General features: G+C 42.7%; 3 protein-coding genes across 5 annotated transcripts in view; 1 reads left to right on the top strand and 2 right to left on the bottom strand.

Moving 5' to 3' along the window:
- Window positions 1-1,688, top strand: part of LOC103511840 — a 49,668-nt gene extending 47,980 nt beyond the window's left edge. For both annotated transcript variants that reach the window (XM_017445132.2, XM_026825469.1), the window contains exon 8: window positions 1,503-1,688. The gene's annotated coding sequence lies outside the window, so the exon portion shown is untranslated. The remainder of the gene's footprint in view (window positions 1-1,502) is intronic.
- Window positions 1-14,957, bottom strand: part of LOC103511834 — a 37,132-nt gene extending 22,175 nt beyond the window's left edge. The window contains exons 1-8 of the mRNA XM_026825476.1: window positions 14,939-14,957; window positions 13,287-13,433; window positions 12,913-12,946; window positions 11,232-11,558; window positions 10,403-10,530; window positions 9,640-9,823; window positions 9,102-9,287; window positions 2,386-2,542 (exon numbers count right to left, since the gene is read on the bottom strand). Coding sequence (XP_026681277.1) covers window positions 2,386-2,542; window positions 9,102-9,287; window positions 9,640-9,823; window positions 10,403-10,530; window positions 11,232-11,558; window positions 12,913-12,946; window positions 13,287-13,328 — 1,058 coding nt within the window. The 5' untranslated portion in view covers window positions 13,329-13,433; window positions 14,939-14,957. The remainder of the gene's footprint in view (window positions 1-2,385; window positions 2,543-9,101; window positions 9,288-9,639; window positions 9,824-10,402; window positions 10,531-11,231; window positions 11,559-12,912; window positions 12,947-13,286; window positions 13,434-14,938) is intronic.
- Window positions 14,958-15,900: 943 nt separating this feature from the next.
- The window catches only part of LOC113468509, a 10,714-nt gene continuing 9,006 nt past the window's right edge, over window positions 15,901-17,608 (bottom strand). Inside the window, exon 2 of one of the 2 annotated variants that reach the window (XM_026825470.1) lies at window positions 15,901-15,994. In XM_026825470.1, coding sequence (XP_026681271.1) covers window positions 15,916-15,994 — 79 coding nt within the window. In that variant the 3' untranslated portion in view covers window positions 15,901-15,915. Of the gene's footprint in view, window positions 16,024-17,608 lie in introns of both variants that reach the window. The other variant, XM_026825471.1, reaches the window with a different exon arrangement.

Genomic DNA, 17,608 nt, shown 5'->3' with positions numbered 1-17,608 from the left:
TGTTAGGCCAGACAATCTACCTGATAGTGTGTGCTCATCAGGTCTACCTGATAGTGTGTGCTCATCAGGTATCAGCTAGACCTGACAGACGGACCTTGTCAGCCGTACCTGTCAGGTCTACCTGATAGTGTGTGTGCTCATCAGGTGTCAGGTAGACCAGACAGACGGACCTTGTCAGCCGTACCTGTCAGGTCTACCTGATAGTGTGTGTGCCCATCAGGTATCAGGTAGACCAGACAGACGGAGCTTTTCAGCCGTACCTGTCAGGTTGTTATCGCGGCGTCGCCGAGTTGTTTGTGATGGCCCTTGGCTGGGATCCTCTGCTTCTGCCTTGTATCCCAGGGCGCTTTGGTGCGTCGAACCGGCCATCGTGAGGGCGTTCCTGTCAGGTCTACCTGATAGTGAGTGGCTGGCCTTACAGTTCCCTCTATTAAACCTCCTCAAGTTTCCTTTTCACCAAAATTCCATTGATATGTGAAGTCAAAGGATCGAGAAGCGTTTTCTTACCCAAATATTTTTCCTCAAAACATTTTTCCTCGTTCAGGAAATTCCTTTTTTTTTGTATTTTCCGTTTTTTCCATTTTTTTTTCTAGGTTTTTTCAGTTTTTTCTTCAGGTATTGCTACCTTTACCTTTTAAGAACGTTTTTCCTGTACCCTTTTAGCGTTCCCTCTCCTTGTACCCACTCTTTTTGTGCTATCTCCATTCCCTAAATTTTCGATGGTCAGTTTTTAGTGCCAAAACACGTTTTAAGGTCCCTAGAGCCTAAATCCAAAGTTTCAGCCATTGGTCCGTGTGAGATATCTCGAGATCGGTATAAGCTAGAGACTTGAAATTTGGTATGTAGATGTCAAATGTGACAAGGATGCAACACGAAACTTTTGGTTGAGATAGGTGCTGCGGTTGGCGGTATTTTACCGCTTTTTGGCGGTTTTCAGCTTTATCGACTAAACGGTTAGAGATATTGTAAATGTTACTACAGAACACCCAAATAAGCACCATTCAATAGGATAAGGAAAGTCGTGTGATGTTCACACCAGATTTTTTTCTTCAGGTATTGCTACCTTTACCTTTTAAGAACGTTTTCACGGTACCCTTTTAGCGTTCCCTCTCCTTGTACCCACTCTTTTTGTGTCCCTTTTCTATGTGAAGTCAAAGGATCGAGAAGCGTTTTCTTACCCAAATATTTTTCCTCAAAACATTTTTCCTCGTTCAGGAAATTCCTTTTTTTGTATTTTCCGTTTTTTCCATTTTTTTCTATGTTTTTTCAGTTTTTTCTTCAGGTATTGCTACCTTTACCTTTTAAGAACGTTTTCCCGGTACCCTTTTAGCGTTTCCTCTTCTTGTACCCACTCTTTTTGTGTCCCTTTTTGTGCTATCTCCATTCCTCTTAGTCTTTCTATCCTCACGTCTCTTTTTCTCCCTTCTTTCCTATCTCCTCTCCCCTTGTTATCCCTATTTTACTCTTCTTTTCCTTCTTACTTTCCCTACTCTTTTTTCCAGACACGTCAGGTTGAGCCATTATCCCCCCCGGAGTGCTACAGGAATGCTAAGTCCAGACCCTCCATAAATGTCTGGAACAACAATAGCTATCTCAAGATTCTCAAGATATGAAGAGGTGAGTACGAAGTTCAATAGGAGAAGCTCTTAATACAGAGGGATCCAGAATTTTCTCACGTACGTTGATGAGTTGAGCGTTTTTTTCTTCCGAAGATACATAGATATGTATGAATTTACCTAGATAGGTATTTTTATAAGAAGGTACCTCGTCAAAACTCTTTTGTTATGGCAAGCGAGGTGTTAGAACTGGCTGAAGCTGAAGACTGATATTAAGGCAAATTAGAAAGCTCTTAAAAAAAGAGGTTTGATAGAGAGAACTGTAACTGCCAAGGTCTTATCGTCCCGAAATCGAAGAGAGAAGGAAGACAAGATAGGAGAAAGATAGCCTTTCCGAGAACGAACCCTAACCGTTCAGGATAAAATCCACCCCGGACGGGCATCGAACCCGCGGCCTAGCGCTTACAAGGCAGACGCACTACCCTCCGAGCTAACTAGGCTGTCTTCTCTCAATCTTTACATACCTCTAATAGTACATACCTTCTTCTTCTTCTTCTCCCTTTTCCCGTGTTCAGATGAGGTCGGCGTTTGTTGGCCTCTCAATCAGCTTTAGAGTGATCGTTTTGAGGCCAACTGGTTTTGGCTAAACAAAATTTTCCGAGTGGATGCCCTTCTCACTCAACCTTTGCTATTGATATAGCATAAGGAACTTTGGACTAGTCTACTCCCTGTTTATAGTCCCCTAGCTAGACGCTAATCTACTCTCTGTTTATACTTTATAGTCCAGACAATTATAGTCCCTCAGCCAGGCAATCTAATAGTACATTACCTGTCTTTGTGTAATTGAAAATACATCGACACAACATTCAGCTCCTTCTTCCTCTTCTCCTCGTTGAAAAACGCAATGACACTCCTCTTGTATTGTTCAATTTGATGCGTGTCTTCCTTTGCACCACCTGGTTCTCTACAACAGGTATGCCTGTCACCTGTTTCAATCATACAGATGTTGCTGTCACCTGTTTCATTCATGTCACAGGTGTTAGAGTGTTCGATAGGCAAATCAAGAGCATTTTTGACAGTCTCTTCAGATTTTTGATTTGTTCCTTCGTTTTCGTTGTCGCGGTTGAGGTGAGGATAGACAGGCCCCGTTGGTGGATGATTGTCATTTTCGACTGGAAATTCACACAAAGAAACTCCAAATAAAGGTTCGAAAATATCGGCCCGTTGAAATATTTTGCAATCGAAAAACGAGTACAAATTTTTGTCGATGGTGGGATTCGAACCCGGGACCTTCTGCATGGCAAGCAACTATAGGCTTCTAGGGCTAGTTTATTGTTCGGCATTGAAGTGGTAACCTGCGCAAGCTTGTGGGGTAGGGACTACTTTAATAATAATAGTGCTTATCTATACTGCTCGCATAGGACTGAAATTCCCTTTACTCCAGCAGTAGGCTACTACTATTATTGTGGTCCTCGCATAGGACTGAAAAGTCCCTTTACTCCAGCAGTAGGCTACTACTATTATTGTGGTCAAATTCTCAAATTAGGATTGAGGATAAAATTCCATACCTCGGCTGGGATTGAACCCACGCCCTCCTGTTTACCAGGCGAGCGCCTTGACCACTAAATAGGACTGAAAAGTCCCTTTACTCCAGCAGTAGGCTACTACTATTATTGTGGTCAAATTCTCAAATTATATTGAGGATTCCATACCTCGGCTGGGATTGAACCCACGCCCTCCTGTTTACCAGGCGAGCGCCTTGACCACTACACCACCGAGGCAAGATTACTTTACTGCCAAACTATACAAAGGATAAATTAGCCCTAGAAGCCTAGCCGATCATAACCCAGTACACAACCACAACCTTACCCTTCTCAGAACGTTCCCAAATCCCGCGCCTGGAAACTAGAAAATTATCCCATCCTGGCAAAAACTTTGCCGGAGAGAAAATATTTTGATCTTGCGGATTACGAGACTCCGGTTTTAGTTTAATTAAAACAAATAATTCAATATATCGGCCAGTCTAATGTTAATTAAATTAATCCTAAGAGCTTTTTTTTATCGTCTTGAAATCGAAGGAAGACGGGATGGGTGGGAGAAAGCCAGCCTTTTCGAAAACGAACCTTATCTTTTTAGGACGTTTTTCAAATTGGCAAATATTCTAACGATGCACTTTCTCTCGTTCTCTGCCATGTGATCACCCAGCACTTCCTTTCGTGTTCTTTTCCCCTACTGTTTTCCCCCCTTTTACTTCCACCCTTTGTTTTGTATATAATTTATAATTTTGCATGATAACACTATTTTGTACATCAAGGTGGTGTGGTGGTAGAGAATGCCATAGCATTAACCCCACCTTGATCAAACTTTATTTTGTATTTAATATGTATATACTTTTTGCTACCATCTATGTAAATAAAGTTTTGATCCAATTGGGTAATAATAATAATAATAAATAGGAAAGTACTGTGTCTCTTCTCGCCCATCTGATGAGAGGCATACTACGAGATGGGACCGGACGATGCACGGGATGCTACCACACAGACCACAGGCGTCGAATGTAGCAGTTGAGTCATTGCTAGGTAATACTTTAGTTACTTACCTTTCCGCTTTTTGGTCGGTATTTCTGGACCCGCTTGGAGCCGCGTTCCCGTAGGAACATCCGCTATGAATATCAACATGAGTTGCTTCTTGAAGTTGGTCCGAATAATTATGCTCTTCCAAATTTGGGCTCCCTCTCCGCCGCCATTTTGTTCGTACGAATGACGAACGAAGACTTCAAACTCCTGAGGGAGAAAGAAGAGAAGAATTCGCAATGGATTTGACCGATCCAGTATTGATTAAGATTCTGGAGATTGGTCTTCAGTAAATTTAGAAAGCTCGCTACGCACGCTTATGACGTCTCTCCCCACTTGGTCTTCCAACCTAGTCTTTTTTTTTTACAAAATTTTACGGGACAACGTCCCATTTATTACAATAAAAAAAAAACTTAATGCTAACAATACAAAATGCTAACAATACTTTCGACAGATCTTTGCAAGTGTGCGAAATTTTTGCTCAAATTTCACTCGTTGGATCTGTCGAAATTGTCGACCAGGTTAGGGACGTACCGTAGCGTATGTTACTCTGTACCATGCTTTAGTTACCGCCTAATGATATAGGTAGTCACGTCCCTCACATTTAATACGTCCTCATCGACTGCCCATCATTTGGGCTCAAAAGACCTGGACATCGAAGACCGCACCAGATTTTGCAAACACTGTACAAAACCAATAAAGTTGCCTTTGGAGGTAATTATACGGGTATATTACATTAGAAAAAAGCCCGAAATATTAGCTTGTAATTTATTATTCGGCCGAATAAGCCCCCAGGACAAGTGGGGCCGGATAAACCCTCTGTAAACCGGCGTGGTGGCCCCCTCCGCCCCAGAGGGGATTTTTTTTTTTTTTTTTTTTTTCTGGGAAAAGGTCATGAACCCTAGCGTCTCATATTGACTCAACACCTAAAATTTCGAAGCAGTGTGTCTCTTTTCGCCAATCTGATGAGGGACATACTTCCTTTCCGTGACCGGTACAACATAGCTTTCAAATCTTGTAATATTCACACCTCCGCAGCTTGGATGGCTATTTCATTTGCTAGGGCTAGACGCCAGGGAGATACTTCGGGATGGACAAGTGGACAATGGGCATGCTACGACACAGACCCGTAGAGCCTTCTTTTTACTTTTTGAATGAAAATATGTTTTTCATTTTTTGTTCATCGGGGGAATAGAACTATACCTTTTTTTTCTATATCGGGGGAGTAGAATCATACCCTTCTGGCTTCAAATTTTGCAATCGGGGGTATCGGTATGAAATCGGGGGAATTGAATGCTGTCCATCGGAATTACATAGCCATGCATGTGGTAACGCGCTTGCTAAAAATAGCCATTCAGAAGGTCCCGGGTTCGAATCCCACCATCGACAAAAATTGCCACTCGTTTTTCAATTGCAAATATTTCAACGGGTTACTTTCTCTTGTTCTTGTGTTCACCCAGCACCCTTTTTTTCCTGAAGGAAGAATCAAAACTGTAGTTTTTTTAGAAGTAGAAGAATAAGAAGAAGGACGGAAAAGAAGGAAGAAGAAGAGGAGGAGGAGGAAGATGAAGAAGAAGAAGCAGAAGGAGAAGAGGAAGAATGAAGAAGAAGAAGCCTCGTTAACTTGGAAGGTAGCGTGCCAGCCTCTTGTAAGCGCTAGGTCATGCGTTAGATTGCCTTCTGGGACGAACTTTATCTTCGATTTCGGGACGATAAGACCTACAGTTCCCCAAAAAAGCTTATTGCTCATTCCTGTCCTCCTTCGCTCTTCGATTTCGGCGCGATTTACAGTTCCCTCTATCAAACCTCTTAAAAATAAAAACCTAAAAAAGAGGACAATCCTCTCTCTGCCACTTACCCACGGTAAATTCCACCTTGTTCCGATATTCGTCCACAATTGGGGACGCCCGCACCTTTTCGATCACAAACGGGAAATTGGAACTTGGCGGCCCAGAACCACTCGTACGGTCCCTCAGCTTCTGTTCATACCAACTAGAGAGCAGACTGGTCCCGAGAGCTGCGCTCTCTAGCGGGCGATTCTTGTACTCGTGTCGGCCATATTTGCGGCGGCCATCTTGTCTCAAGATCGTTTTGGGGTCGATGTGTTGATGGTAGTAGGGGGAAGAGTGTTGTGTGTGGGTGTGGGGAAAGAGTTTGGACTTGAGGATGTTGTGGAAGCGCTTGAACAGACCGAAAACCTCTTCGGACTTTTTCTTCAGCTGGAAACAGAATAGAGTTGAATCTTAAACTGTGTCCACGCATAAATATGAAAATGGTTGTTTTGGCACATCCACTAACAAAATTACCTAATTTTAAACATTTTTCCTCCTCTCTTTCCCTCCCTCCCTCCCTCTCTCTCTCTATCTCTCTCTCTCTCTCTCGCTCTCTCAACCTCTCTCTCGCTCTCTCCCTCTCTCTCTCCCTCTCTCTCTCCCTCTCTCTTTCTCTCTCTCCCTTTCACAATTTCTTCATTTTCTACTTTCTATTACAATACGTATTTCCTCTCTTCTTCTTCTTCCTCCTTCTCTGGCCCTCCTTCCCTCTCCTTCTTTGCTCTTCTCTATGCTTTCTTATTTCCTCAATATCCTCCCTTTTCTCTTACCTTCTGATTATTGATTTTATTTTAAACACAAGAGGAAAAATATTTGGATAGGTAAGTAAAAAGTACTCAGTTCTCAATTTTTTTTTCTTTCCTTTCACTCTTTGACTACAACAGTTTACTGTTTTTATTATTATTATTATTATCATCCTTTTTTCTCATTCTTTTTTTTTTTGGTTTCATGAAACTTATAACCTAGTTAGCTTGGAGTGTAGTGCGTCTCCCTTGTAAGCACAAGGTTGCGGGCTCCATACCCGCCTGGGGTCGATTTTATCCTGAACAGGTAAGGTTTATTTTCTTAACGGCCAGCTTTCTCCTACCCTGTCCTCCTCTCATCGAATTCGGGACAATAAGACCTCCGTTGTTAGGCCAGCCAATCTACCTGATAGTGTGTGCTCATCAGGTCTACCTGATAGTGTGTGCTCATCAGGTCTAGTGTGTGCTCATCAGGTATCAGCTAGACCTGACAGACGGACCTTTTCAGCCGTACCTGTCAGGTTGTTATAGCGGCGTCGCCGAGTTGTTTGTGATGGCCCTTGGCTGGGATCCTCTGCTTCTGCCTTGTATCCCAGGGCGCTTCGGTGCGTCGACCCGGCCATCGTGAGGGTGTTCCCGTCAGGTCTACCTGATAGTGAGTGGCTGGCCTTACAGTTCCCTCTATTAAACCTCCTCAAGTTTTCTTTTTCACCACTAAATTATTTACCGGCGTGCGGCGGCTGAAGGTGCAACAAAATTTTTTCGACTTCTACTTTTCTAAGATAGCCCAACGCCGAGCCACCGCCATTCGCTATTCAAATCCTTGTTGAAAAATAAAATGTCTTACAAAACTTTCGTCTTCCTTTTCACCAAGTGGAATTTTCTTCTTTCCTTCCTTTCTATTTCAACTCTTCCTTCCTTCCATCCTTCCTTCTTCCTTCTTTTTTCGTTATTTGCTTTAGTTTCTTTGAAAGTTTTGCGTTGACTTGAAGTCAAAAGGTCGAACGCTTTTGAGTTGGGAAGGTCATTAGGTCACTCGATGGAATGAGAAGGGTCATGCTGTCACAGATAGATAGAACTTTGCCCGTTGAGAGACACACTACGAGATGGACATGCTACACTGAGAAAAAACAAAAATTGTGATAGGGTGCCACACTGCCATAGGGTGGAAGAACTCTATCATTGAGTTACTTCCCATCATTTAGGTTGTTGGAATTCTATAGTAAAGTGTCGAGCTTCCTGATATAAAGTTCAGGCACCCAGTCACTCGGTTAGGGTTCCGGCACCCTAGTTTTTCTCCCCGTGTACGACACGGACCTGTAAAGTGTCAAGTGGATCACACTTGACATGCCGTGAGGCACACTCACATCACATGCCGTGAGGCACACTGAACACTCCATTTGACAAGGGTCTAGTCTAGGTATACCTTATCCTTGCGATCAATTTTATTTGAACAATGTAAGGTCCTATACTTACGGTTGATATCAGAGTTCTGCCCCGCCATGTGTATCGTCTCAGTGTAGTCAAAGCTTTCAGCTGACTCATTTCACTCTCAAATGACAAGTAGAGCCAAGCGTTCCCCTTCTTGGTGAATCGGGCATGGACACAGTTGAGCTTCAAATCTGAATTGATCATGGAGAGAAATTCCTGAAGGAGAGGATCCTGGAAAAAGGGGAATGAAAAGTGGGATTAAAATTGAAAAATATGTAGTTATTAAAATTGGCACAAAGTTGTATTAAAATTTACAATAGGGATTGAAATTGGTACAAATAGAGATTCACAATTGTCTCAAATAGAGATTAAAATTACCTACTTAACATCATATGAAACAATTCGGACAGAGAAACATCGGTCTTGGTCCAATGATCGAAGGGATGCTGATCTGTGATTTGCACATTGCATAGCTAAAAAAAAGTTTTCAGGCGTTCACACAAATCGTGTTCAACAAATCACCATAAATTAGGACACACCCTAACAACGGAGCTCTTATCGTCCCGAAATCGACAGGGAAGGAGGACAGGATAGGAGACAGTCAGTCTCTCCGAGAACGAATTTTATCAATTCAGGATAAAATTTCTCCTCGGGCGGGACTCGAACCCGCGACCTAGCGCTTACAAGGTAAACTTACATTCAGACTGTAGAATCTGGGCAGACCGCTGACTTTGATTTTGAACCGTTCACTTTTGCTGACGGACATGTCTGCCGCTGATCTGACTACCTATATTATTGCTGTTGACTCAAACTCTGGAAATAGGACAGTCAGAGTGTATGAATAAATTAGAATGCACATGGCATACACAAAAAGCTCACTCTGATTCTTAGGTATAGGGGCAACTTCCCCAAATGATTTGAATTTGAATTTATTTATTTTAAAGTGCATACAATAATGCCTGTCACCTGTTTCAATCATACAGATGTTGCTGTCACCTGTTTCATTCATGTCACAGGTGTTAGAGTGTTCGATAGGCAAATCAGGAGTATTTTTGACAGTCTCTTCAGATTTTTGATTTGTTCCTTCGTTTTCGTTGTCGCGGTTGAGGTGAGGATAGACGGGCCCCGTTGGTGGATGATTGTCATTTTCGACTGGAAATTAACACAAAGAAATTCCAAATAAAGGTTCGAAAATATCGGAATTACATAGCCATGCATGTGGTAACGCTTGCTAAAAATAGCCATTCAGAAGGTCCCGGGTTCGAATCCCACCATCGACAAAAATTGCCACTCGTTTTTCAATTGCAAATATTTCAACGGGTTACTTTCTCTTGTTCTTGTGTTCATCCAGCACCTAAATGGAAAGTATTGTGTCTCTTCTCGCCCATCTGATGAGAGGCATACTACGAGATGGGACCGGACGATGCACGGGATGCTACCACACAGACCACAGGCGTCGAATGTAGCAGTTGAGTCATTGCTAGGTAATACTTTAGTTACTTACCTTTCCGCTTTTTGGTCGGTATTTCTGGACCCGCTTGGAGCCGCGTTCCCGTAGGAACATCCGCTATGAATATCAACATGAGTTGCTTCTTGAAGTTGGTCCGAATAATTATGCTCTTCCAAATTTGGGCTCCCTCTCCGCCGCCATTTTGTTCGTACGAATGACGAACGAAGACTTCAAACTCCTGAGGGAGAAAGAAGAGAAGAATTCGCAATGGATTTGACCGATCCAGTATTGATTAAGATTCTGGAGATTGGTCTTCAGTAAATTTAGAAAGCTCGCTACGCACGCTTATGACGTCTCTTCCCACTTGGTCTTCCAACCTGGTCTTTCGACAGATCTTTGCAAGTGTGCGAAATTTTCGCTCAAATTTCACTCGTTGGATCTGTCGAAATCGTGGAAAGACCAGGTTAGGGACGTACCGTAGCGCATGTTACTCTGTACCATGCTTTAGTTACCGCCTAATGTTATAGGTAGTCACGTCCCTATTCACAATTAATACGTACTCATCGACTGCCCATCATTTGGACTCAAAAGACCTGGACACCGAAGACCGCACCAGATTTTGCAAACACTGTACAAAACCAATAAAGTTGCCTTTTGAGGTAATTATACGGGTATATTACCTTAGAAAAAAGCCCGAAATATTAGCTTGTAATTTAATATTCGGCCGCTTTTCGGCCGAATAAGCCCCCAGGACAAGTGGGGCCGGATAAACCCTCTGTAAACCGGCGGGGTGGCCCCCCATAAGCCCTATTATTACCTTAACACACCGGATGACATGGGGCGGTAGGTGACGCAGGCCTTCAATAGGTCCAACTTGTACTCTACCGCTAGCATCACTCTTAATGCGGGGCCCAACACTCAGCGTGTTAGAGTCGGGATTAATACCTGAAGTAAAAGCGGTCACAACATAACTTTATTCAAACTGGAGATTTCAAAGGAAAAAGAAAGACGGGAGGAGGAAGAAGAGGAGGAGGAAGAAATAATACGAAGAAGGAAGAATCAAAACTGTAGTTTTTTTAGAAGTAGAAGAATAAGAAGAAGGACGGAAAAGAAGGAAGAAGAAGAGGCATCACTCTTAATGCGGGGCCCAACACTCAGCGTGTTAGAGTCGGGATTAATACCTGAAGTAAAAGCGGTCACAACATAACTTTATTTAAACTGGAGATTTCAAAGGAAAAAGAAAGACGGGAGAAGGAAGAAGAGGAGAAGGAGGAGGAGGAAGAAATAAGAAGAAGAAAGAATCAAAACTGTAGTTTTTTTAGAAGTAGAAGAATAAGAAGAAGGACGGAAAAGGAAGAAGAGGTAAGGGGGAAGATGAAGAAGAAAAAGCCTAGTTAGCTTGGAAGGTAGCGTGCCAGCCTCTTGTAAGCGCTAGGTCATGCGTTAGATTGCCTTCTGGGACGAACTCTATCTTCGATTTCGGGACGATAAGACCTCCTTTACAGTTCCCCAAAAAAGCTTATTGCTCAATCCTGTCCTCCTTCGCTCTTCGATTTCGGCGCGATTTACAGTTCCCTCTATCAAACTTCTTAAAAATAAACACCTAAAAAAGAGGACAATAGGACAATCCCCTCTCTGCCACTTACCCACGGTAAATTCCACCTTGTTCCGATATTCGTCCACAATTGGGGACGCCCGCACCTTTTCGATCACAAACGGGAAATTGGAACTTGGCGGCCCAGAACCACTCGTACGGTCCCTCAGCTTCTGTTCATACCAACTAGAGAGCAGACTGGTCCCGAGAGCTGCGCTCTCTAGCGGGCGATTCTTGTACTCGTGTCGGCCATATTTGCGGCGGCCATCTTGTCTCAAGATCGTTTTGGGGTCGATGTGTTGATGGTAGTAGGGGGAAGAGTGTTGAGTGTGGGTGGTGGGAAAGAGTTTGGACTTCAGGATGTTGTGGAAGCGCTTGACACAAAAAAAAAAAAAAAAAAAAAAAAAAAAAAAAATCTGTAGCCCGGAGACATACATAAAAAGCCCACTCTGATTCTTAGGTATAGGGGCAACTGCCCCAAATGATGGGTTCAGAATAAATTATTTGACTTGGACTAAAACCACCACCAATCCGAAATCCAGCGAGCTATTCGTAAATACTACACCACTGAGGTTGGTGTTCATCGCCATACATAAAAAGCCCACTTTGTTGCTTAGGTGCAGGGGCAAACAGCTCTAAAAGGTGGAAATCTACCAGATTGGTGTAATTAAGGAGCGCGGTAGCGCTCCACCCCGCCAAGTCAAAAAAGTTTGACCGCGCTACTAGAGATATTATACGCGACAGGCGACAGGGAAAGTAGCCGTTTACTCAATATCAATATTATTCCTATTTCAGGACATGTTTTCTCCAGTTCCAAATCTTTGCCTTGAAATAAATACCTAATTAAAGTGGTGTTACCTACTTGTTTAACTTGGCGGACTTCGTAAATAAATCTCAGTTCTGCAGGCTAGATTATGTACACAATCAATACACGCGAGAGGTTATTTTTCCAAAATCCAAAAACCACGTAAGGACTCAAGGCTAGGCTAGTGTTTATTTTGGACTCCCTTTCCACTTAAGGCTGGGCTAGGTTAGCGTTTCCTCAATTCACGTAGGTTAGGACAGGTTTATTTTAGATTCAATATTGAAGCCACTTGTACATGTCACTTGAACACACGTTCCCTTCAAAATCACAGCGGGGGGGAAAAAATTGAACATAACACGACTTTCTATGACTTACCCTGTGAAATATAAAAGAAGCATAAGAAGAAGAAGAAGAAGAAGAACAAGACCTTTTGGCTTCAGACCAGAAATTCCGGTAATTTTATTTGTGACTCAAGGGATCCTAAAACTGATAATTCCTCTCATTTGAAATTTTGAAAGTTTTGGCCCGATTGCAATACTCTTGAGTTAGGTCTTGTCTTCTTTTCTTTCTCTTTATTTTCTATTAACTATCTGTTCATCTTCTCCCTTTTTACTATCCAGGAGGGCGTGGGTTCGATCCCAGCCGAGGTATGGAATTTTATCCTCACTTATTTGAGAATTTGACCACATAATAATGGAGCTCTAAGTGGTAGAGAACGCCTAAGGCGTTAACCTCGCCTAGTGGTTGCCTTCCACTCAAGAGATTATTATTATTAGAGTTGAATCTTAAACTGTGTCCACGCATAGTCGACCTCGTTAATGGACGTCGAACCGTACACTACCTCGAAAACAAAGATTCACCTCGTCGATCGACGGACGGGGTCGACTACTTGTGGATACAGCCCTAAAACTGGGAACAAAGCGCTTGAACAGACCGAAAACCTCTTCGGACTTTTTCTTCAGCTGGAAACAGAATAGAGTTGAATCTTAAACTGTGTCCACGCATATTCGACCTCGTCAATGGACGTCGAACCGTACACTACCTCGAAGACAAAGATTCACCTCGTCGATCGACGGACGGGGTCGACTACTTGTGGATACAGCCTTAAAACTGGGAACGGAATGGACGTCGAACCGTACACTACCTCGAAAACAAAGATTCACCTCGTCGATCGACGGACGGGGTCGACTACTTGTGGATACAGCCTTAAAACTGGGAACAGGACGAAATCAATAGAAAAGTGCCCTTCGCGAAGATCTTCATAGTGGTTATTCTATTCTATTCTATCCGATTCTGTCCTACCTGTTCTTCATAGCTGATGCTGTGATAGGGGATGGTTGACATCAGAACCTGCTCAATGGCAGGCACATTCAGTTGGGATTTCCGGCTAAAGTCCTCTTCGAAATAGGGTGTGTCGCTCTTGGTCTTAACAGGATCTGCTGTCACCAACTGGAAAAAAAAGAGATCCAGAAAATTAATTACCTATTAAAGATATTGCCAGCCTAGTTAGTTCGGTTGGTAGCGCGTCTGCCTTGTAAGCGCTAGACCGCTGGTTCGATTCCCGCCCGGGGCGGATTTCATCCTGAACGTATACGAGAAAGCCGGCCGTTCCGAGAACGAACATTATCCCATCAGGATAAAATCCGCCCCGGGCGGGAATCGAACCCACGGCCTAGCGCCTACAAGGCAGACGCGCTACCAACTAAGCTAACTAGGCTGGCTAGCCTGCTTTAGTAGTACGAGTAGGTACTAGGGATTGACCGACCTAAGTGGTGTAGTGGTTAGCGTGGATTCAAAAATTCGGATTCGGTTTTGACATCCAATATTTTCCGGGAGATACGAAAAATCCGGATAGCTTACAGCTCTAGAGTTAGAGGCCTCGACGGTACCGAACGACCTAAAAACAAGTTGGCTTTTTTTTACTTTCCTTTTTATATCCTTTATCACGTCCGTCTTCTTTTTCTTTTTCTTCTCCTTCTCCTTCCTTCTTCTTCTCCTTCCCCTTTTCTTTTTCTTCTCCTCCCCCTTTTTCCCTTTTTTTCTTCTTCTACTTCTCCTTCGCCTCCCTCCCTTTCTTCTTCTTCTTCGCCTTATTTCAACGTCATTCCATTACACATAATTGTTTTCTCATTCTTCCACTTTTTTTCATATCCAACTTCCTCCTTCTCTCTTTCTTCTTCTTCTTCTTCTTCTTCCTCTTTTCCATTTCCAACGTTCATATCACGTCCTATCCTGTCTTCCTTCTCTCTTCGATTTCGGGACGATAAGACCATAGCAGTTACAGTTCCCTCTGTCAAACCTCTTCAAAAAAGATATGTTACCACTCACGCTCAGACGGTCTGACAGACCTAGTTCGGAAGCTTCTTCCGCCACACCCTGACAGACTTGTGACGGTATGAGCGTAAGTGGCATAAGATTATTCTTCTTTAAATTCAAGGACTGATATTTGGGAGGTTTACAAGTTATTCGAAAAGTTTTTGAGGAAATTTGATCAAAGGAATTTAAAGATTTTCTCAATATTTCGAGCAAATTTGATCAAAGGAATTCAAGATTTTTCTCAAATTTTCGAGCAAATTTGATCAAAGGAATTCAAGATTTTTCTCAAATTTTCGAGCAAATTTGATCAAAGGAATTCAAGATTTTTCTCAAATTTTCGAGCAAATTTGATCAAAGGAATTCAAGATTTTTCTCAAATTTTCGAGCAAATTTGATCAAAGGAATTCAAGATTTTTCTCAAATTTTCGAGCAAATTTGATCAAAGGAATTCAAGATTTTTCTCAAATTTTCGAGCAAATTTGATCAAAGGAATTCAAGATTTTCTAAAATATTTACCGGCGTGCGGCGGCTGAAGGTGCAACAATTTTTTTTTTATTATTATTTCTACTTTTCTAAGATAGCCCAACGCCGAGCCGCCGCCATTCGCTATTCAAATCCTTGTTGATAAAATGTCTTACAAAACTTTCGTCTTCCTTTTCACCAAGTGGAATTTCCTTCTTTCCTTCCTTTCTATTTCAACTCTTCCTTCCTTCCATCCTTCCTTCTTTTTTCGTTATTTGCTTTAGTTTCTTTGAAAAGTTTTGCGTTGACTTGAAGTCCAAAGGTCGAACGCTTTTGAGTTGGGAAGGTCATTAGGTCACTCGATGGAATAAGAAGGGTCATGCTGTCACAGATAGATAGAACTTTGCCCGTTGCGAATAGTCTATCATGACTAATCATGAGGTTTGTGTTGAATGCCATTTCTTATGCCGATGCCGGCCACTCACGCTACGTCTGTCAGACAGGCGAAACGTGTCGACGGAAAAAGCTTCCGAGCTGGGTCTGTCAGACGGAAATTCTACAGTGACGCTGGATAAAATGTTTTATAAGCTGTCTGAAATCCTAAAGTGAACGACCTTTCTGGATATTACAGAAAATAGAAGACAGTCGTGCTACACTTTAAGCTTGGCTTGGCTTGTCTTTGTTTGTCTAAATCTAAAATAATCCCTAATCTAATATTAATGCCCTTTTTCTTTCAGACTTTATCCTGTCTAAAAAATTGAGAAATATTTTAGCTGAACTGAACAGAATTAATTGTTCCAGATGAAAAATGGGGAAACACTTTTGAGGAGCTGAATAAGAAAGTCAAAATAATTGTTGTTTCAGATAAATTAATCGTAGGCAGTGTTTACTGAACACAGGAATGTGAGGTATAATTGAGATTTTTGTGATTATTATTAATCTTTAATCTTGATAGGTGTAGGTACCTAATGTTTTTTCTTGTTATATTATTTTGAGCTCGAACACATGTAGGTAACCTTCCACAAGTGATTGTACAGGGTCCGCCAACGGATTAGTATGTTTTTCAAATGGGTAGTACTCGGCGTCTGGGCCCCTCAGAGTGGTGGGGTTGGTCTCATTGTGTTCACAACGAAGGGGAGTTTTTTTCTGATTGTTAGAAGGAGACTACGACCAGCGTAAATTGTTTTGTGATCAAATGCATTCGGTGTTCAATGACAACGACAACATCACTCTTTTCACGAGTGATGAAGCGCATTTCCACCTGAATGGATTCGTCAACAGACAAAATTTCAGATACTGGGGGGCAGAGAATCCAAGAGAACTTCATGAAAAGCCTCTGCACAGCCCTCGTGTTACAGTGTGGTGTGCCGTCGGGAAGAATACAGTCATTGGACCTTATTTCTTTGAAGAAAACGGTCGTCATCTCACCATGTTGAATGAGTTTTTTATCCCTCAACTCCGACGAAAACGTATCCCATTGAGAAATGTTTGGTTTCAGCAGGATGGAGCGACTTGCCATACGTCAAATGCCACAATGACCTTCCTCCGCCAAAAATTTCCTGGTCGCCTCATCTCTCGACGCGGTGATGTCTCCTGGCCCCCCCGGTCCCCAGATCTGTCCCCTTGCGACTTTTTTTTTGTGGGGATACCTAAAAGAGAGAGTCTACAGAGAAAAGCCGAGGACCCTGCACGAGTTGAAGGAGGCCATCACTGAAGAAATCCGACGAATCCCTCGGGCCATGTTGGGCCGTGTGGCTACGAGCTTCATCTCGAGACTCGATTCATGCATTACTGCTGATGGCCGCCATATGCTCGACGTGAACTTCAGAACGTGACTTTATCATAAAAATCCCCCTTCTTGGGAACATTTTAAGACCAGAAATAAAAATATATCTGCAAAAATGATCGAGTTATGTTTTTTTGAAATCAATACTAATCCGTTGGCGGACCCTGTATTAAACAAATCACCATAAATTTGGGCACACCTTAACAACGGAGCTCTTATCGTCCCGAAATCGACAGGGAAGGAGGACAGGATAGGAGACAGTCAGACTCTCCGAGAACGAATCTCATCGATTCAGGATAAAATTTCTCCCAAAAAAAAAAGAAAAAAAAAAAAAAAAAAAAAACATTTACGTAATTCTATCTTAGGCTCCTTGTACATAATGTAGGTAATAGAAAGTAAAAACCACAAACGAAGCTCTTTAATATTTTTTCTAGAAGTTTCATCCCCCCCCTTATTCGCAGTTTCCCAACCACACACCACACGTATGGTTTATTTTTATACAGGATAGGCACCTGTCGGAAACAGTGAAACACTTTTCTGAAACGATTCACTCTGCCCCCGCTTTCTCCTTCAGCCCCCGGGGGCGTTCCCAGGGGGGCTCATTCGGTCTGGCTTCCTCTTCGCTTGCAAAACCAAACCAAATCCTCTCTCTTTAATTTTAACAGGTTTGATTTTGTAGCCGACTACCTACGCGCTACTCAAAGTCGCACGTCTACGCGTGTGTGAGACAATCCCTATGCTAATCTGTAGCCTGTTTTTTTTTTTTTTTTTAGAGGTTTGAGAGGGAACTGTAACTATTATCGTCCCGAAATCGAAGAGAGAAGGAAGACAGGATAGGAGAAAGCCGGCCGTTCCGAGAACGAACATTATCCCATCAGGATAAAATCCGCCCCGGAATCGGGAGTTGATAGTCGCCTACGAGGCGGCGCGATTCCAACTAAGACACGCTAGGCTGACTAAGCGCTCTACAATGTCAGATGCGCGGTCTGGGCTTTTACCGAACTAAGGTAACTAGGTGACTACGGATTGAGCCTACCTATAAGTGATAGTGTGACGCGCT

Source organism: Diaphorina citri, unplaced genomic scaffold (genome assembly GCF_000475195.1).
Source record: "Diaphorina citri unplaced genomic scaffold, Diaci psyllid genome assembly version 1.1 scaffold757, whole genome shotgun sequence".
Taxonomy (NCBI): Eukaryota; Metazoa; Arthropoda; class Insecta; order Hemiptera; family Psyllidae; genus Diaphorina; species Diaphorina citri.
The sequence above is the reverse complement of the archived record's forward strand: the minus strand, read 5'-3'. Positions and strand labels throughout refer to the sequence as shown.